Here is a 20,296-nt window from a genome sequence, read left to right as displayed (position 1 = left end):
ATGTGTGATATGTTGCTGGGAGTAAACAAAAAGGCGTGATTTAATCTGTACGTCAAAGCCTCAGACGGAGATCGTATTTGTTTGGAGTGAGCCATCTTTCCATATACTTTGTCAGCTTGGTGAACCGGATGTAGAGAGACGTTTCCGTCGCAGACACGGTTGCACGTGTGTTTTGGGTGCTCCTTGTCACTTAGGTAGGTGCTGATATGTCCGTAAACTTTTTTTTTGATTTATGTTGTTAGTGTGTGTGTTTTAGTTTATCTGACAACAGGTAACTTTGATATCCCACGACGTTGATTAAAGTGATCAGTTATTATTTACAGTCTGTGGATAAACAGACAGGTAGGAGCACATTCTTCTCTGTGTGTTTGTACCGAACTATACAGAATTAAACAGATTAATGGGTGATTTTTTATTTTTTTACTGATTAGAAATGCATTCAGACGTAGTTGAGACGATTTATTAAACGCACTAGACAAAAAAAGATCATGTCTGATTAATGTGAAACTAGACTTTGAGGTTACGGTCATAGTATCCTGTTACCTGTTTAATAATTAAATTCAAATTATCAACACATTATTGATTGTGTGTCGGTTTCTCTTTTTTCCGTCCAGCTGTGAACTAAACCCACTAAGTTGTTCCCCCTTTCCGAACCCACAAGAAAAAGAAAAATCTAGTCAGTTTCACTCCTGGCTTCATAATAAAATGTTAGACTAGGGGAGTTGTGAAGTGGGAGAAATGAGTGTGTGTGTGTGTTTTTATTTCTTACAAATAAAACTGGAATGTGTCGCATGCATTTGTATTCACTAACCTACAACTTCTAAAACATTCAAATGAAGTGTGTTGAACTGAAGCTGAGTTTTATGTGTGAATGTGATTATGTTTGTGTCTCCTTCAGACCGGAAGCCACCATGACGTCCTTGGCTCTCCAGCTGAAGAGGCTCGCGCTGCCACAGAGCGATCCCAACCTGCTGAGTCGTAAAGAAGTCGCCTCGCTGCTCTTTGATCCCAAAGATGCTGCCACCATGGACAGGAGCACCTTCTACGCCCTCGGTGAGTCTGAGCCTGAGCCAGAGCCAGACACGGAACCACTTCCTGTTCTCCCTCTTAACAACTTCCCTGTTCTCTGCTCTTTTCCAGGCTGCACGGGGCTGGAGGAGCTGCTGGGAATCGAGCCAGCTTTCCTGGAGTTCCATGACACCCTGTTCAGCCCCGCCTCCATGACGCTGGAGCGCAGCGTCCAGTCCAAAGAGGTCAACCAGAAGCTGGACGCCGGAATCTCGCTCTTCCTCACGCGGCTCTGCCCGTACTTCCTGCTGAAGCCAGCTCACAAGTGCATTGAGTGGCTGGTTCACCGGTATGTCGCTCTGCTTCACATCACACCTGAGTCAGTCTTTTCCTCGGAGCAGACTCCGAACTGTGACTTTTTTTTAAAAACAATTTCTGATGCTTTTACGACGTCAGTCTCCGAATGTATTTCTCCGTTTGGACGCAGAAATGCATTATTTGTTTGTGTTGCTTCTAGTTGTTACTGGTGTTCCCACTGACAGCTAGAACAGCAAACTTTCATTTTCTTTGCTAAATTGAAGAGTTGCAGCATCTTCACAGCAAAACAGTTGGAAAACAGCCAGGACCTTTCCCTCTCAGGAGCAGAGACATGTGGGAGTTTTGAAATTGCGGAGTTTGTGTTAGATTTTTTTACAAACTGCATAATCAGTAACTTCCATCTTCAACTTCCACTAAAAACTGATCTCAAATATGGAGGATTCATCCTGCCAAAATCGTCTGTAAGCAAATAAATAAATGAGGAAATAAAACTGTAAATAAATAAATATATTCTGAGATAAATACATGTTTTTATTCACTTAATTGTTTGCATTTTTGGCGGGATTGGTCCTCTTTGGTACTCTTAAAGGTGCAGTGCACAATTTTAACTTGCTGCGAGCTTAGGGTGTAAGATGTTTTAGTTTTAGTGTAACAAGCACCAAAGCTTCCAGCAGAGTTTCTGATCGGAACTCTTCGGGTTCTTATCCACCTGGTTCTGACCCGTTATCGACTCGCGGATGAGGTAGAGGTTAAGACGTTCCGGACTCACACTGGTGTTGTTGTGTCGTTCAGCTTCCACGTCCAGCTGTATAACCCCGACAGCCTGCTGGCCTGCGCGCTGCCGTACCACGACACCAACCTGTTCGTCCGAGTCGTGCAGCTGCTGAATCTCAAAGAAGCCACCAACCGCTGGAACTGGCTGCGGTGCTTACAGGTCCGGATCCATCCTCCGACAGTCTCTCTGGTTCTGCTCTGTATGGATTTAAAACATCTTGATGTTGCAGAAACCGGGCGTGCCGCTCTCTAGAGGGACTCTGATCACACACTGCTACTCCGACCTGAGCTTCATGGACTTCATCTGCACCCTGGTGACGCGGTCCATCCAGGTGAGCTCACCGACACGCGGCGCCTCTGAAAGAGCAGAGGTTTGCCCTTCCGATATACGACGAGCTCCAACAGGTCTCCGTTCTCCTCCTCAGGCTTACTCTGGACACTCTGGAAGCTTCTCTCAGCTCCGAGTCATCTTCTCTTTCTACGCCTGCACCATCGTCCCCGCTCTGGATGCTGTGGACAAAATTTCTGACGCCATCATCGCCAAACTGCTACCATATGTCCAGATGGTAACCAACTGAACACACAGTCAGATTTTGCTTCTTTTTTTTTTTTAAAAGATGGAGCAAACTGCAAACGGATGGAAACTGCATAAGTTTCCATCCTCTTGTTCTTGACATGAGTGTTGTGATGTGGACTGTTTTGTGCTCCAAACATGGATAAATTCATCTATTTCTGTTATTAAGTGTTGCTGTTCGCTTCTGTTCGTTAACGCACTCCGTCTCAGGATAGGATGTCATTGTTAAAAAAAATAAGATGTCTCAGCTGAGCAGGTTGACTAAGATCGGGTCCCGTTTTGTTGCCTGCTCGTCTCTTCAGGGTCTCAAGTCGTCCCTGTCGGACTACAAAGCCGCCACCTACATGATTGTGTGCCAGCTGGCCGTGAAGGTGGTGATGGAGGCCAGTCTGGTCGACAGCCTTGCCGTGCACGTCAGCAAGTCTCTGCGCAAAGAGCCCGTTCTGGCCAAAGAGGGTCTGGGCTGCCTCATCGTACTGCTTCAGAACCAGAAGGAGGGCTCGGTCGGTCCCAGGTACCCCAGAGGTGGTCCGGGTGTCGATTGTTGTGCTCAGTGCAGGTGTGGTCTCTCCTTAACCATGTGTTGCTTTTGTGCTTAGGGCGCTCAAGAGTCTGTGCTCGATGCCAGCGCTGGTTTCCACGCTGCAGGTCATGGCGGCGAGCCACGATGTCGGCCCCCTGCTGGGGTACATGCTGCCTCAGCTGGTCCGCGGTTTGTTCTGCTCAGGTCAGACTGTGAACATTTTAGGTGTCAACGGTGTAGCCATGTGACAACTGGGATCAGAGTTTAACAGGTAATCTCTGTAACAGATGAGAAAGGGGCAGACAGACTCAGCATGGTGAAGTCCATCCTGAAGTCTGTCCCGCTGACCAAAGACCTGGACCGAACCGTGGCTCGGTAAGGCTCCTAAACTAGTGTTTTAGCATTTTGGCTTTCCTTGACCTTTAAACTTGTATATATATAAAAATGGTAAATGGACACATTTATACACTGGTATGCAGGATGTGCATTCAATATACCGATATGCATGCAGCATGTGAAAGGAGGAAGCTGAAATCGAACCTACAACCTTTCGATCACAAGACGACTGCTCTACCCACAGAGCCCATAATTGAATATAAGAAAGTCTTTTTGTTTCAGATGTTTGGAGGTGTGAACATGATATCTACCATATATAATAAAAATATTTTCCATTCCCAATAAAATAGCCTTATTTGTTAAAGTAATTTTCAATAGTTTTTACTGAAAAATATTAGTCATATCCCTCCAGAATATTCTTGTATAACAATACGATGGCGATGTAGCATGTTGTGTCATTGCCACATGGTGGGTATCGTCATTTAAGCTTCCATTAAACGCCACATTGGTACTTAGCATTAGCATTAGCTTCCACTAAATACTATCTGTTTGATATTATATCTTTGGATGGAAGATTTAGAACCAGAAGAGACTTCTTCCATCAGACCCTGACTCCCCCAGAGGGCTAATTTTAGAACTCTCAACATTATTTGACCTGTTTTTGTTTCTACTGCAGTCTCCTCCTGGAAGAGTATCTGAATCAAACCGAGCGCTCTGCTGAGGACATGTCGTCCCTCGACCAGCGCCTGCTGCCTGTCGTTCGACTGTTTGAGTCCAGGTACTGCCGAGCGCTGGACGCCGTCCTCGCTGGTCATGTGACCGACGGCGGCGACCAGCAGCAGAAACGTCTCTTCCACCAGTTCCTGACTCTGTCCATGAGCAGTGGGAAATTCCAGGTTAAGAAAAAATATTCCAAGTTTTTCTCTTTTTTTAAAAAAAAACAACAACACACAGACAAATTCTGATTCTCACGGAGAGAAAAGCTCATCTTTACTTCCTTCCCGACAATATCTGTCAGATTTTAGACGACTTGGACACGTCGCTGCTCCTCAGCCTTAAACACCCGCAGCCTTCGGTCCGAGTGGCGGCCGTGGATCATCTGATGAGCATCGTCACGTCTGAGCAGGTACAGCTGGAACATGTGTTAAAAATAAACGGCGAGGAGGATTTCACAATGCCTCACCGTCTTGCGTCTCCTTCGAACAGCGGCAGAGCTTGGATGAAACGTTCCTGAGAGACGCCGTCGCGGAGCGCCTGAACGACGACGTTCCAGAAGTGGTCACTGCCGCTCTCGGGGTCCTGCAGGTCAGTGGGATAAGTCCTTCTTTAGTCCATTGCTGTGTGGTGCCCTTGCTCACTGAAGTTGATTTTTTTGTAGATGCTGCTGGATGTTTTGGACCCAGAGGATGTGGTGTCATGGCTTTTGTCCTTGCTGCAAAGAGTTCATCCACCAGCTCAGCAGTGGTCAGTGAACTAAACGCGTGTATTCCTCCAGAAGGTTTCCCTCTTGGATTATAAAAGTTCAGACAGCTGACCACTTAACTCAAATTACTTTGTTGTAAACAATTAGTTTAGTAATTGAGTATTATTTATTCTGCATTAATCAAGTAATTTAATAAAAAAAAGTCTCGTTCTGTAGTAGCTAGCGTAGAGAAAAGTAAACAATGCCGTTCATTTTTTATTAACATTTTTATTAAATATAGTACGATACAAACATCACTTTTAGCCTCAAGATTGAATTATAATTTCTTTTCTAAAGCAAAGATGACACTAACGTTTACAAATTAAAAAGTACATTTAAATTGAAGCATTAGTAAACAATTCATTTTATATTATACTTTCAGTCTCAAGTTAGGAATCGTTGCAGCCCTACTTTGTCGCCTAATACAGGATGCCCGTAATGACGGAGGCGGTGCGTTTGCTGTCCGACCCCCGGCTGGGAAAGGGGGACGCTGAGTTTCTGCAGAAAACGGGCTGGAAGCTGCTGCCCTTCCTGGTGATCACCTCGTCTGAGGTGGGAATCGCCCACTCCATCTCCCGGTCCTCCATCTTCAACCAGCACCCTCTCACTCTGAGCTGGGCTCAAGGTGACCGACCCGACAACTTTCTGTTTGAAAGTTTTAAAATCCTTGGACTTTTAGCAACAAACGTCTTGTTTGCTTCCCAACAGAGCTCCAGAATGTGACGAAGAAGAGCGCTCAGCCCGACTTCGTAGGCATGGCCAACCAGCATCTGGTCGCCAGGCTCACCAAGAACCTGACCAGCATGGAGCACTTCTCCAAACGGGACGCCGTGAGTCGCACGTCTGAGCGCGGAGCTCCTTGCGAATCCGGTTTTCCGACGGGAGCATTCACGAATGCGTTTGTGTTGTGCAGCTGGAGAAACTGGTCCTGCTGGTGGAGCAGCAGCGGGGCGCCGGGCTCAGCGGGAGGGCATCCTTCTTGGTCCTGACCCAGACCCTGCTGCTCAGCCTGGGGGATCTGAGCGAGACGCAGCACCTGCTCACCGCCCAGAGGGTCTACACGCTGCTGGAGCCCCCCCTGCTGGACGTGATCCGAAGCGACGACGCCCAGGTGAGTTCTAGCTCACAGGAAGTCCAGTTAGCTGAGTGGAGTCGGCCCCTCTCCTCACCGTCGTTCATTTTTGCAAAACCTTTCATTTTGTGCCGCTATCGTATTAAAGATGTTAATAAATGTTTCCAGAGGTCATCGAAGATCAACCAGCCACCTCTACATTTACAAAAATCAGCCAAATTTGGTGTTAGTAAACCGTGCTACAAATAGTTTAGCTACACAAACCAAGACAAATGAAGCACAGTCAATTTATTATATAATTTATAAGTTTTGTGTGATTTTGTTAATGTGAGGGGGGAGGGGTTATGAAAACTTTTTGTTTTTAAAATCTTAAAAACATTGACACAAACAAAAAAAATTGCTGCACAATCATAGCACAGTTGATTGCCATCATATGTCGTTTGATTCTGTAAACGTGGACTGGCTGGTTGACCTTTGATGACCTCTGGAAACATTTATTAACACCTTTAAAATGACACCGGCACAAGCGAAAGTTTTTGCTGTGCAAACCAATTTGGTTCAATACGAAGAAGGTGGCGGGGCGCCAACTTCACTCCAGGTAGTCCAGGTGTGTTGCGGGAAACGTAGACAGCAGTTCGCTCCTCTGTGACATCACAGGAAGTCGGGTGTCCCGTCCCGGTGCCACCCACCTTCTCCGAAGCCCTGGGTGTCTACCTGAGCCGCTGCGAGCAGCAGCCGGGGCAGCGTCTGGATCGGGAGTTCGGCTCGGTTCTGATCGCTCTGCTCAGGGACTTTATCTCCTCGCTCAGGTGTCATGACACCTCGTTTAAAGGTAAAGAAAAAAAAAAAGAAGAAAACATTTGTAACTGTGATGTTTGGTGGGATTTAAGAGCTTTGAATAAGTCGGTCACGTCTGTGTTACAGGTGAGGCCTGGTGGAATCCGGAGAAGATGGACGCCAACACCTGCTGCTACCTGGGCCTGATCTGCCGCCTCTTCAGCATCATCATCGGCGGCGCCGCAGAGGGCCCGGTCGCCGGGAGCTGCAGGGTTCTGATGAAGCAGCTCGTCCAGGTGAGTCGTGCAAAGCAGGGATGTCAAAACTCGTCCTCATCTTGTACCAGAATGTATTGATAAAACTGTTTAAATATTAATAAATATTTTTGCACTGGAGAAATATTTATTAAGTGCTTCCTAAAATTAAATAATATTGATCAGTCCCTCCAGAATTTTATGATTGTTTTTGTGATTTTTGCAATCAAATTCTCAGATTTTGTGGTGCTAAATATTTGCAAGGAATAGTGCAACATTTGCACTTACATGCTCGATCAGACTAGAACTTGACATTGAGTTGTGAAAATAAGAAATACTGCCACCTGCAGGTTGGAGGTAGAAGTTGTGTAAACCTAATGGGTTTGACCACATCAGAGGAAAAATTTCCATAAACTCACAGTTATGTGAAAATATGTGGGAATCTGTTGATTTTTGTGTGAATTTCTGCAATCACTGAAAAAAAAAACAGAGAGAGATTGATCGATGTGTTTTGTTATCTGGAGTCCTGAGGGCCACATTAAATGCTTCGCCGGGACGGATTTGGACCCCGGGGCCTTGAGTTTGACATATTATGGAAAGTAATTTTTTTAGGTGCAGCGTGATTTAAAAAAAAAAAAAAAAAAAGAGTCCAGTGATTACACATGTCTCCTTCAGGTTCATCTCCAGGAGCCCACCATACTCTTCAGGTTCCTGTGCCTCATCTGGGGATACAGCAGTAACCACGGAGACCAGCTGGACGTGAAGGTGGGCGCCATCCTGCAGACCAGAGCGCTGCACATGGGCCGGGTTCTGATGGAGGTCCAGCCGGCCGCCACCCTGAACGAGTTGGCAGCTCCGGACTCACCAGGTGAGGAGCGGTTGCCCTGGAGGTTTGATTTTTTTTGGGGGGGGCTTGGGGGGTTCTCTGCTGGGACTTAATCGACTCTCCTGTATCTCCTTGCCCCAGTGGTCCTGTCCTTGGTATGCTGTCTCAGCTCTCCGGTTCAGGAAGTCCGGAGGGCCGCCCTCTGCACCTTGCAGAGCCTATCGGGAGCCAGCAGCTCCCCCTTCCACCCAATCATAGAGAGGCTGCAGAAAACCTCAGAGGAGATCATCACTGACGCATCGTATCTGAGCACGGTGAGCTTTTCTGTCTCTAAACACGGCTCACTCAGGAATCGTACAAAATACTTGAAAACTTCACAAGGATTTTCAAGGTTTGGAACATGCTAGATTTCTGTATGTAGTCCTTGAAGGTGCTTGGTATTGTTAGCTGGACAGTTTTGTAATAAAGCTGAAATAAACTTCTAGGAGGAAAAACTCCTCACTGAAAGACAAGTTATTATTTATGTTGTGTTATATCTAATGTGAACAGAAGGGTCATTTATCTTAACAAAAACAGATTTGTTCAGCTTAACGACCATTTATTAACTCAGTGAGTTATTGATATCTGTGACTGAAATAAAGGAGGTTTTATGTTTTAGATGTATTATTGAAATCTGAGGATTATTTTTTTGCTATATGAGTGTTTTGTTCTCAGATCAAACTGAGACCAACAGTCGGGTGTACAGCGTGTGTGAGAGAATTTTCAAAACTTTTTCCCTATCGTAAGACGTTAATAATAATCGTAATAGTGTATGAAACCATGTGGTCCCTGGAAAAATTTGAAAAGTTGCCTTGAAAATGCTTGAAAAGTGCATTTGTGGGGAAAAGTGTGCGAACACACTGAACCTAAATCACTAATGAGTATTTGTTGCCTTCAGGTTCTCGGCGTTCTTCATGATGAGTCTTCGTCTGGCAAAGCAAAGTCACAACAGGGGAAGCTACAGGACGCGCTGCAGCAGCTGCTGAACTCCCGCTGCCCGGCGTACACCGCCACCACCCTGCTGGAGGCCCTGAGCTCCGTCAACGGAAAGGTGCGAATGTTTTCCAAGCCCGTTATTTTCTTTATTTAATGCCGTTTTATTTCACGTTGTTCTTATTTCCCGTTCTTCCAGTCCGTCCTCTCCGCCCTGCTTCCGGTTCTGGAGCCTCTCCTGGCACAGACCGGACCCGACACGCCGTCCCTGCTGCAGTCCGAAACCCAGCTTCTTCGGCTCGTGCTGGGGAAGTTCAATGAGGCGTCGGCTCCCCTGCTGTCCGAGGATGAGAACTGCATGGATTTGTTCGTTAGAGCTCTGAAGGTGGACAGCTGTCAGATCTTCGCTCTGGAACAGGTTGGGGACCAGAACACTGCTGATGCATGACACACAAATCCAAAATTCTCAGTTTTCTGAGGCGAAAGAGCATCCAGGTTTTATTTGACGGCTTTATGGTCGAAAAACATGTTCAAACCGAGTCCACCAACTAAAACAAGAATTTAAAAATCTGGATTTAATGCACACGTTCAATGTTCATGTCTCCAGATCACAAAGCCGTTCTTCTCGGCCCTCGCAGACGAGAAGGCGCAGCAGAAGCTCCTGTCGGTGATGTTCGACCTGCTGGCGGAGGGCCGCAGTGCCTTGGTGGCCAACACGGTCGGCAGCGTCTTCAAAGCGGTGAGAAAATCTAAAGGAAAAGAAAAGTCAAAGCTGACGTTCTGTTAAAAACTTTTAACAGTCGACGCTTTAAACGTGTTTTTAACAGATCGCCATCGATGCTCAGCTGGTCGCCAACGAGCTCGCTCCTCCAGACAAACCAAAAGTCAGCGTCACGGTCCAACAAACCCGCAGGAGCAGAATGTCTCAGAGGTACTCGCCGTTTCTCTTCTTCACATCAGCATGGTCCCCGTTTTATTCACACCATCCATCCATCCATCCATCCATCCATCCATCCATCCACCCATTCATCCATCCATCCATCCATTTTCTAACACGCTTGTCCCTAGCGGTGTCGGGAGGGGAGCTGGTGCCTGTCTCCAGCTAATGTTCTAGGCGAGCGGCGGGGTTCACCCTGGACAGGTCGTCAGTCTGTCGCAAGTTTTTTTTTTTTTCCTCACCATTATGAGTAAAATAAAATGGCGACCATGGAGATCCATCTCACTTTTTAATGCCTTTCAATCATATATCAACCCGTTTTTATAGTAGATGCTTCATGTTGTGGTCTGAAAATATCAATCTCAGCTTGGGGCACCACAGAGCTGTGTGTTCGGACCTCCGTTTTTTGACTTCAGAGCTGCTTTACTGATTTTTTAAATTAATTTTTTTTTTTTGGTCTGGTCAGGAAACCTCAGGAGAGTGGCAGTGTGTGTCCAGATGGAGGTGCTGTGTTGTGGCAGAGAGTCACACTGATTCTGGAGCTGCTGCAGCACAAGAAGAAGCTGAAAAGACCCCAGGTGTTGGTGCCTGCTCTCTTCTCTCTTCTTTCCAGGTAACAAATAGCTGTTTCGTATTTTTAAATCATCATGACATAAACCCCTTTTTCCGCCTAGCAACAAAGCTGGATGGGATGGAAAATTAACCAACGAATGATTACGTTGAGCCTGTTTTACATTGGGGGGGAAATTTAAATGTTTATTATGTTTTTATTGTATCTGAAAGTAGTCCTATGTTAATTCTTGCAATGACTAAAGCCATTTTATTTAATCTGTGCTGCTTCTATAGTTTAGTCTTTTTGCCAGCTAGCAACAAAGTTACCAATTTGCTTAAATAAGTGATGCAATTTGTAAAGAACTAGTGACAGAAATGCTGACATTGTTGGTATATTTTAAGTTAATTTTGTATTCTTACCAGAAAATGACAACATTTCCATTTATTTGGGTTCAAATTCCAGCTGATTTGTATGAAATAGAACAGGTGATGAAACCAAAATTGCTTAAAAATAAAACACCAGACTGTTACATTTGGTTACTGAAGAAATCGAGTAGACGACCAAAACCTGTCAGGTAGAGATTGACAAAAGGGGGCGGAGTGGCACGCCCCTTCGGCAGGCTCCGATTGGTTACATTTTTGGTTTGTTTGTCTCACCAGGAGCCTGGAGCCGAGTGCAGCCGATCAGACAAACATGGAGTACACCAAGCAGATGCTCCTCAGCTGCCTGCTAAACATCTGCACCAGGCTGTCGGCCGACGGAGGCCCTCCGGCTGCAGGTGAGGAGGAGGACAAGGAGGCGCAGCTTTCAGTTTCCTGCCTGAACACGCGTTCACGTTCTGCGTCCGCTCTCCGCAGACATCCTGGACGAAGAGAAGTTCAGCGTGGAGCTGGTGGTCCAGGTCATCAGGTCGTCCGACATGCCCCAGACTCACCACCACGCGCTGCTGCTGCTGGGCGCCACCGCTGCCATCTTCCCTGTAAGCTCCGCCTCCTCTGACAGGCGCATACCTGTTTAAATAAAGAACGTAAGAGAGCTTTCCCGTGTCGTCCCCCCAACCCCCTCCGCAGGAGAAAGTCCTCCACAACATCATGCCCATCTTTACCTTCATGGGAGCCAACATCCTGCGGCTGGACAACGCCTACAGCTTCAGAGTGATCGAGAAGACGATGCAGACGGTCGTCCCGGCTTTGGTCCGGGTGAGCTCGGATAATTTCAGCGGAGATCGCCGCCGCCCGCCGACAGGAATGAAGAGCCGAGTCTTGACGTGGCACTGATTTCTTCCCCCCGCAGGCCCACCGCCTCTCGGACGGCTCGTCCGCCCCCGTCATGGTCGCCGTGGTGACGAGGATCATGCACGTGTTCGCCGACGCGCTGCCTCACGTGCCCGAGCACCGCCGGCTGCCGGTCCTCAGCCAGCTGTTGACGGCGCTGGGCCCCGCCCACTTCCTGTGGATCCTCACGCTGCTGCTGCTGAAGCTGCACGCCACGCAGAGCAGCGGCGCCGGCGACAAGGTGACGGAGGCTCCCTCCGTTAATTTTAGGGAGGTGTTCTGTGTGAGTTCCTGGATTTTTAAATGGGGTGTTTTTTGTTTTGTTTGTTTTTTTCTCGTGCAGGACGCAGCTCTGGAGAGCAACATGGACTTCTGGATCTCCCTGTGCTGTCAGTTCGAGGCGAACCAGCAGCTCAGCTCCCTCATCAACATCCTCAACTTTGTGCTGCAGCTGCCGGACGACAAGGACGAAGGTGAGACGCAGGGAATTATAAAATCTGCTCCTGTCCACGTCGCTTTGGAATAATAATTCCAGTAGGCCTGAAATTAATTAATTGATTAATTGCAATTAATTGACATTATTGGCTTAGTAGTTGATCTATCATTAATTGGAGTACACAGACTCAAAAAAGAGACCGTTGGCTGAGAGAAAAACATGTTTAGGACAGTAATAAAGCCAAATCTGTACGAAAAATACAGTATATACATGTTGCGTTTAAGGTAAAAATAAACCTTCTTCGTCTGCAGATATGTTCTACACAGAACTTCTTAAGTGGCATAGATTTAGCTTTACATGGTTCAGATTCTAAAAATAAACAGCTGCTATTAAGCAGATTATTAATTGGTTAATCCAAAAAGCAAACGGAAAAAAACATGTCAAACCCTACACTGTTTTGCTGTTAAGTCGAGCAGAAAAGTCTGAGCTTTTCAGATGTTGGCGTCAGAAGTATTTGTCGTGTTGCAGCCGCAGCGAAGCCGGCGGTTCGCCGGCGAGCGGCCAAGAAGAAGGAGGACGAGCCGGAGGAAAAGACGGAGGACCTGATCTTCAGCGTGGAGACTCACAGCGGCAAAGAGCTGCGACACTTTAAGTTCCTCTGCGTGTCCTTCATGGCTCAGCTGCTCGGCTCCAGCAGCTTCATCCAGAAGGTGGGAAGGAAGAATTCGCCGCCGCAGACAGGGAAGACGGGGAAGTCGGCGTTTCTAAAACGTCCTTTCTGCTTTCAGGTCTCGGAGGAAAGCGACAACAGCAAAGATTCTCTGCAGCAGCTGCAGCAGACGTGGGTACCTCTCGGGAACACCGGCGGGAACACCAGTGAGAACGCTTCTCTGAGTACCTTTGTGTGTGTGTGTGTGTGTGTGGGTGTGTGTGTGTGTGGCAGGCTGCTGGAGAAGATCCTGCGCTACATCCACTCCGTGGCTCGCTGCGTGGAGGACAATGCCGACCAACCCACCGCCAAGTTCTGGAGAGTTCTGCTTAACAAGGCCTACGAAGTCCTGGACAAGGTCAGCGTCACAATAAAGACCTTCCCCCAGGGTTCATACCGGTGCTTTAAATCCTCAAAAATGCTTACATTTCAATTAGGTACTTTCACAGTTTGGAAAGTGCCGGATTTCTGGATAAAGTGCTTGATATTCAAACTGCAGGGTTTGATTAGGATTTTTACACACACCTAATAAAAAGACTTTATATTTTTTTGTTTCTCACTGTCTGAAGACAAATCAGACTAAATTTCTCATGTTTTAGGTTTGTTAGATTCACTGTGTATTTGCTAAATGACTAAACTTTTTTTTTACTTTACACATTAGTAATAAAAGTAACATGTAATATAATTGAGACTGTCTTTTTTTTTTCTTTTTGCTCATATGTATTGTTTCGATCTCCAAAATGTTGTGCTGGAAACGTTTAAAAACTGACCTGGAAAATGTTTGAAAAGCTCTACTGTTGGAGGGGGGGGGGGCGTGTGTGAACCCTGCTCCCTTTAACACCCCGACTCCTCTCCAGGTGAACGCCCTGCTGCCCACAGACACCTTCATCACAGTGATGAAGGGGCTGATGGGAAATGAGTTGCCGTCGGTGCGGAGGAAGGCCATGGAGCTCCTCAACAACAAGTTGCACCACCGCACGCAGTGGGACGAGCAGCAGGTAACGCTTCCTGGTGTTGCCATAGAAACCCATTGTCAGTTCTAACTGAGTTTGAACTTGCATTAGATCCTTAAAAGACACGCGTCACTTCATCAGTAAAAGCAGAAAACAAATCTTCCAGAGACTAAATAATGCAGAGAAGGTCTGGGGAAGTTTGTTTTTTTTATTTTTATTACACATTGAAACCGTTAAATAAAACCCAATTAATCCACATACATTGTACAACCACAGAGCAGAAAAGGCCACTGACACCGCAACAGAGTTTTATTTAAAATTATTGAACTAAAATTGATTGATTTTACTGATTGATTGTATTAACAATCAGAGGCCCAATAAAACTGCTACTCTGGCAATTAATTCATAAATTTCTTGTTCTGACCCGCGGGTTTCTTTGCGCTCGTCTCAGGTGGCGTCGCTCTTACAGCTGACCTCTGACCTGCTGAGCATCGTCGGGAAGAGTCCCGGCAAGTCGTCCGAGGAGGCGGAGCAGGCCATCAACCGGCAGACGGCGCTCTACAGCCTCAAGCTGCTCTGTCGCACTTTTGGCTCCGCCCACCAAAACGTCTTCGTCCCCGTCCTGCTGCAGGCCGTGGACATCGTCACGGCGACGGCGGAGGACAGGAACGTGACGGGCAGCGCTCTGCTCTGCATCGCCGAGGTGGTCGGCGCGCTCAAGACCCTCGCCATCGCTCAGTTACCCAGGTAACGGGGTCACACCAACAGGCCGGCTCGGCGTTTCTCCGCCCTGCCGCTCACCCGCGCCGCCCTTCGCCCTGCAGGTTGATGCCCACCGTCCTGCACGCGCTCAGCAACAGGAAGGAGCTGCTGACCAACGAGATCTACCTGCTCAGCGCCGTCACGGCCCTGCAGCGCGTCACCGAGACGCTGGTGCACTTCATCAGCCCGTACTTACAGGACATCATGTTTCAGGTATGTCGCCCGGAGCCGGCCGTCCCGATTGGAGCAACAACCTTCACTTTCCTACTTCCTCTTTCTGCAGGTCTGCCGCTTGACCCGCCTCACAGAGAGCTCGTCCTCTTCAACCTCATCGTCGTCGTCGTCCTCGCCACATTCCCAGCTCTGCCTTCGTCTGTCATCCCTGAGGAACACGTTGGCCGCCAACCTACCCCCCAGGGTCCTGCTGCCCACCATATCCAAGTGTTACAGCTGCATGGTGGAGGACAGGAAGGTGAGAGACTGAGCAGTTTTTGTTTTTTGTTCAGTGAGAAATCTAGAAAATATTCCTGCTTTCCAATAAAAAATGATATAAAAATTAGTTGGTTTTTTTTTTATTGAGAACATTTTTTTTTTTTTTCATAAATACCAAGAAAAAACGAGGGACAGAGCACAGAATGTGAAATACAAAAAATATTGGTACAAAAACAAACAAAAATCAATAAATCAGAGAGCAGACATTATGACAAAATATGCAATGACCTGCAGCAATTATGTCTGTGCAGATTTTTTTTGGAGATAGTTAATAAATATAGTTTGATTTCCATAATCAAAACTGTAAAAAAAAAAAAAAATTAAATACATTTTTTAAAAAAGGCTGAAGATGATGAAAATTGACATTTGTGAATATGAAATTGACCAAATATAATTTGATTATTTGCTAGTTTTAAGCCTGCATTTGTTTTGTTTTTTCCCCCCAATGAAAATCTAAAATTAAATGCTCAAACTTTATAGTGGAAATTTAGCATCAGGGTTACAAATGATAAAGTTATTACATTCTTTCCCCAAGTTTCTTGTGATAAAAAAATCCAGAATAAAGGACTGGTGTGTCTCTGAATGCTTTCTGCAAAACTTACAGTTGCGTTCTACTGTTTTAATACATTTAATCATTTATTAAATTCTGAACTCTCCGCGCCATTTTTTTCCACAGTGAGAAAGTTTTTTTTCTCCAATAGAAAACAGCTAAAGATAGAGAAATAACAGCTTGTTGATAAATAATTTGGATATCTTTACAAGTGGAAGGAAAAAAAACAACTTTGCCAACAGTGGATAAAAAGTTTCATCTCTGTGCTTCTCTGTTTCCCTGCAGGGCCAGCTGGCGGCGCTGATGAGCATCCTACAGGAGCACATCGGTCACATGGAGCGAGAGCAGCTCAGCGCCCACCAATCAGAGCTCACCACTTTCTTCCTGACTTCACTGGACTTCCGGGCCGAACACTGCCAGGTGAGCCGCGCGCAGCTAAAGCAGAATCGGTTCCCCCAGACCCGACTCATGTCAGTTCGGAGCTGACTGCCTCTCCTCCTCGCATCAGGGCGACCTGGAGAAGGCGTGGCAGGTCGAGGGCGGAGTCATCGACTGTCTGATCGCCATGGTGATGAAGCTGTCCGAAGTCACGTTCAGGCCGCTCTTCTTCAAGGTGACGTTAGCGTCGACCCTGAGGGTCGATCCTGCTTCTGCATTTCCTGCAGAAGCAGAAAACGACTGAGGCCGTTTGTTTGTCTGCCGCAGCTCTTCGATTGGACTAAATCGGACAGCAAAGACCGTCTGCTGACGTTTTACCGCCTCTGCAACCGCATCGCCGAGCGCCTCAAGGGTCTCTTCGTGCTTTTCGCGGGAAACCTGGTGAAGCCCCTGGCAGACGTGCTGAGACAGACCAACAGAGCTAAAACAGGTTCCTGATCTAGATGACAACATGCTATTGACTTACTTTTATTAAAATATGATCTTTTCACATTTGAGCTTATTTATTTCTCTACATGAGGTAAACTGTCTCTTGTAATAGTCTAGATAGTATAATCTTTACTGTTCACAATTAAATAATAGTAACGTATTTTTATTTTTCTCTGATTGAATTTTAATAATAGGTTATTAGTGTATTTTATTCACTATGCCTTTTTTTTACATTTAAATTTATGATATTTTTTTTCCAATTGTATGGCATAATGTCAGTAGTTGTCACAAAACATTTAGTTTAATAATATTCTTAATTTGATTATAGTCAGAAAGCTTATTTGAAGTAGGGCTGGGTGATATGGCTTATATATATATATATATATATACATATATATATATTGTTTTTGCTTTCTTTTCTTATAAAATTAGGACTTTATTCTTCTGATATTGCAACTTTATTCTCATAATTAAGAAAAACACTAATAAAATCGTACCCTGGCCCTAATATTCTCTTACAAAGTTGACCTGAATTCAAAGTCCAAATAGTTAGAAGTTGTAAGGTGTGCTTGTCAAACAAAATGGCTACCCGGGGCGCACTGACATCACTGAACTACGGAAACAAAAGGAGCATATTGGTGATTAAAAAAAAAAAAAAATCCCAATTTTCCATAACTGAAATCTAAGAATTTTATTTATTAATAAAATCCATTTAACGCCTAGCCCTAATTTAATGTAATATGTATCACTTTATTTGTAAGACAATGTTTGAATTAATCATTATCAGTTATTTATGTTGTCATAATAGTAATTACAATTTCTATTATCTATTAACAGTTGATGTGTTTAAATTCTTTTTAACTGTTTGTTATTCGTAGTTTAGGAATTGTTATGAACATTTCACTTTTATTTTGCCAGATTTTATGAGCTATACATTTCAGGCTTTAACAATACTGTAATAATAGTTGTTTTATAAATCTTTTTGCAGTTGTTAGGTGACGCTGATTTTTGACCTCCCGTCTCTTCCAGATGAGCTCATCTTTGACTCGGATAGCTCGGAGGAGAAGAACTGCCTGCTGCTCCGGTCGGTGCTCGACGTTCTCCAGAAGATCTCCCTGTACGACACGCAGAAGTTCCTGAGCCGAGAGCGGGCCGACGCCCTGCTAGGCCCGCTGGTGGACCAGGTGAGATGCAATGCCGCGTTTGAAAGCTCGGAACCTGAACGAACGCGGTCTGAAGCTCCTCTGTTCCGTGTTTCTGTGCGCAGCTGGAGAACTCCCTGGGCGGGCCGCAGGTCTACCAGGACCGGGTCGTCCAGCATCTGGTTCCCTGCGTGGGTCAGTTCGCCGTGGCGCTGGCCGACGACTCTCAGTGGAAAACCCTCAACTATCAGATCCTGCTCAAGACGAGACACAGCGACTCCAAGGTGAGCTCAACTTTGAGTTCCGCCTGCGAGTATTTTAGGAATGGATTAACCGATGCTTCAGACTATTGTTTGATTAATCAGATAAAAAATTTGGCACATTTTTCAAATCAAGAATTGATTTATCACCATTAATCCAAGTAATCTTTTCATCCCTGAGCACTGCCTTCCAGGCTGTTGATCCTGAATCTGAATATCCGCTCCTCCTCTGCAGGTGCGCTTCTCCTCCCTCCTCATGCTGATGGAGCTGGCGTCCAGACTGAAGGAGAACTACATGGTTCTGCTGCCCGAGACCATCCCGTTCCTGGCCGAACTCATGGAGGGTGAGGACTCGCATAATTGACTTGGTTCTCAGTTGGTCTCCGCTAAAAACCAGGGTCGTTTCAGTGGAAGCTTCCTGTGTGTGGGTGTGTGTGTGTGTGTGTGTGTTTCTGTTGATATTGTGATTAATGGCGTGTGCATGTGTTTGCTTTGCAGATGAATGTGAGGAAGTGGAGCAGCAGGTCCAGAAGGTCATCCAGGAGATGGAGAACATCTTGGGAGAGCCACTGCAGAGCTACTTCTAATGCGACACAATACCACATGAAACACGTTTCAAAGAGTGACACGGAAAACACCGTTTTCCCGCTCCAAGCTGATCCTCTTAAAGTAAAATATTCATTTTTATACAAGGAAAATAAACACTTTGATCGAAATCATGTTTGTCTGCTTCCATTTTTAACAATGACGAGGAAACGGAGCGTAGCATTTAAACCATAGCAACAACTTGCAGGTGTTGCTATGGAGTCCAGTGAGCAGTGGTGACACCTGCTCTGTATAGTTTTCCAGTTTGGTGGGAAAATGAGTTGGAATCTTTGTTTTTGTTGTTGCAGTTGTTTGTGGGGGTTTTTTTCTCTGGTGTAATGTAAAATGTTATAATGTGCTCCTCACCACTCTTCTGCTTTAGGTATTTCTGCGTCGTCTTATCATGAGATTTTGTCAAGCTGCTCTCAAGACTTATGCAGTGTCATATAACAGCAGGGGAGAACTCCTTGATCCTGGAGACTATCTAAGTGTTACTTCCCCAAAGTAGAACTTATCTGCCCTCTTTAGCATGAAAAAACAACCCCCTATCCTTAACAATAGACAAATGGCAAGACCATCTGTGTTGGGCTCCACAGAGTCCCTGGTACATAACAATCAGGGATTCACACCTATAGTCCATTCAAGTCTCTCTTCTCTGACCAGAACCTATAAAAGGAAGCCAGATCCACTGTTAGTCAGAGTAGACATGACAGACTCCTTTGACTCTGTATTTCTGTTCTCACCTTGCAAGGTTTTAATACATTTCTTATTTTCTTCTCATCCAGATCGTCCAGTTAGAGTAATTTCTTCCACAACAATTTTGGCGTCACGAACAGGATTCCAGTTTGACATCTTTATTTATGGTAAAATTTAAAGTCCCATTGATCTCATGGGACAAGATTTATTGCGCTAATTGGTAATTATCCTTAAGTCCACCTCTGAAGGCGTCAACATTAGATTGCAAACTGAACCTTTCATAAGAGCAGTGTATTGCAGCCCCAGCTCTCACCAGTATGCATATCAATGGAAGTTTCCTGCGTCTGAGCTAACATCATGGCTCCTGCAGTCTCCCCTTCCTCTGATTGTATGCAGGCTGGGCGCTTACTGTTACTGCGCTGTTTGTGCTTTGGCACAAATGCAGATTTCGAGGAGACATGGTTTCCAATAATTCTTAAAACTCTCTTCTGTTTTGGGCAACAAAAGCAGCTGCCCTCTTTATCTGTCTGTCTGTCTGTCTGTCTGACATTCATGGTTTGTGCCACAAAGAAAATGTGGTAAGAAACCTTTTAAGGGAACAGGCCGCTCCCTCCCAATGCTGTTTGTGACGATGCAATGTTATCCTACTGTACGACCTCTCCACTGTTTTTTAAGTCTTATAGCTGCACACTCGACCTCTGCAGACTCCTTTGCACTGATGGTGAAGAAGAACCATAGCGAACACTGGTGACTTGGCAAGGAACCTTCCATGGGCTTTTCATGACTCAGGCTGCTGAAGGAGCCAGCTGGATCCACACAAGCCAGTGCATAGAAGTTCCTGATCTAGTAGATGACCTCCAACCCGAACGTCAACCAACCTGATTACAGCAAGAGAGTGGGTAGTAAAAACTTAATTCCAACGGTGTGTCCAAGTGCTAGAAACCTCTGACACCAAAGAAAGAAGACATGCGGAAAAGATCCCTTTCGACCCCTGCCAGATCCCAAGAAGAATTGTCGACAGGAGCTAATGTACAAGGCCTGCTCAAGCTTCACCAGCATCATCTTCCTTCAGTGAGGGTTGTGGTTGCTGCTGCCACTGCTCCTGCCAGAGACATGCTCCAATTTCCATGAAACAGACTCGTGCATTTCTGAGAATGGAGAACAAATTGTCAGTTGCTTTCTTC

At 45.8% G+C, this 20,296-nt stretch overlaps 1 protein-coding gene across 1 annotated transcript; it reads left to right on the top strand.

The window, feature by feature from the left end:
• Positions 1-145: 145 nt before the first annotated feature.
• heatr1 (HEAT repeat containing 1) lies at positions 146-18,550 on the top strand. The gene is made up of 44 exons (XM_032575343.1): positions 146-194; positions 899-1,053; positions 1,141-1,357; positions 2,119-2,260; positions 2,331-2,432; positions 2,526-2,666; positions 2,977-3,188; positions 3,274-3,401; positions 3,485-3,572; positions 4,210-4,429; positions 4,552-4,659; positions 4,740-4,838; positions 4,912-4,997; positions 5,424-5,620; positions 5,704-5,825; positions 5,909-6,106; positions 6,725-6,899; positions 6,992-7,140; positions 7,774-7,966; positions 8,066-8,238; positions 8,862-9,014; positions 9,096-9,314; positions 9,504-9,635; positions 9,724-9,827; positions 10,300-10,446; positions 11,046-11,164; positions 11,244-11,365; positions 11,457-11,585; positions 11,680-11,901; positions 12,004-12,133; positions 12,625-12,806; positions 12,885-12,937; positions 13,040-13,163; positions 13,663-13,803; positions 14,210-14,505; positions 14,583-14,733; positions 14,804-14,992; positions 15,848-15,982; positions 16,071-16,175; positions 16,268-16,430; positions 17,459-17,613; positions 17,697-17,855; positions 18,067-18,175; positions 18,330-18,550. The coding sequence occupies exons 2-44, from the start codon at positions 912-914 to the stop codon at positions 18,416-18,418; spliced, it is 6,420 nt and encodes a 2,139-aa protein (XP_032431234.1). The 5' UTR covers positions 146-194; positions 899-911; the 3' UTR covers positions 18,419-18,550.
• The last annotated feature ends 1,746 nt before the right edge of the window (positions 18,551-20,296 follow it).

Source organism: Xiphophorus hellerii, chromosome 10 (assembly GCF_003331165.1).
Source record: "Xiphophorus hellerii strain 12219 chromosome 10, Xiphophorus_hellerii-4.1, whole genome shotgun sequence".
NCBI classification, from domain to species: domain Eukaryota; kingdom Metazoa; phylum Chordata; class Actinopteri; order Cyprinodontiformes; family Poeciliidae; genus Xiphophorus; species Xiphophorus hellerii.
This window is presented reverse-complemented; position numbering and strand designations above follow the sequence as displayed.

What these genes read in the sequence shown, in the direction of transcription:
- heatr1 (XM_032575343.1), top strand. Translation starts at nt 912, where the DNA reads ATGACGTCCTTGGCTCTCCAGCTGAAGAGGCTCGCGCTGCCACAGAGC. An exon ending in GCATCGTCACGTCTGAGCAG is followed by an intron (nt 4,660 to 4,739) that starts GTACAGCTGGAA and finishes TCCTTCGAACAG; the next exon opens with CGGCAGAGCTTGGATGAAAC. An exon ending in CCGCTCTCGGGGTCCTGCAG is followed by an intron (nt 4,839 to 4,911) that starts GTCAGTGGGATA and finishes ATTTTTTTGTAG; the next exon opens with ATGCTGCTGGATGTTTTGGA.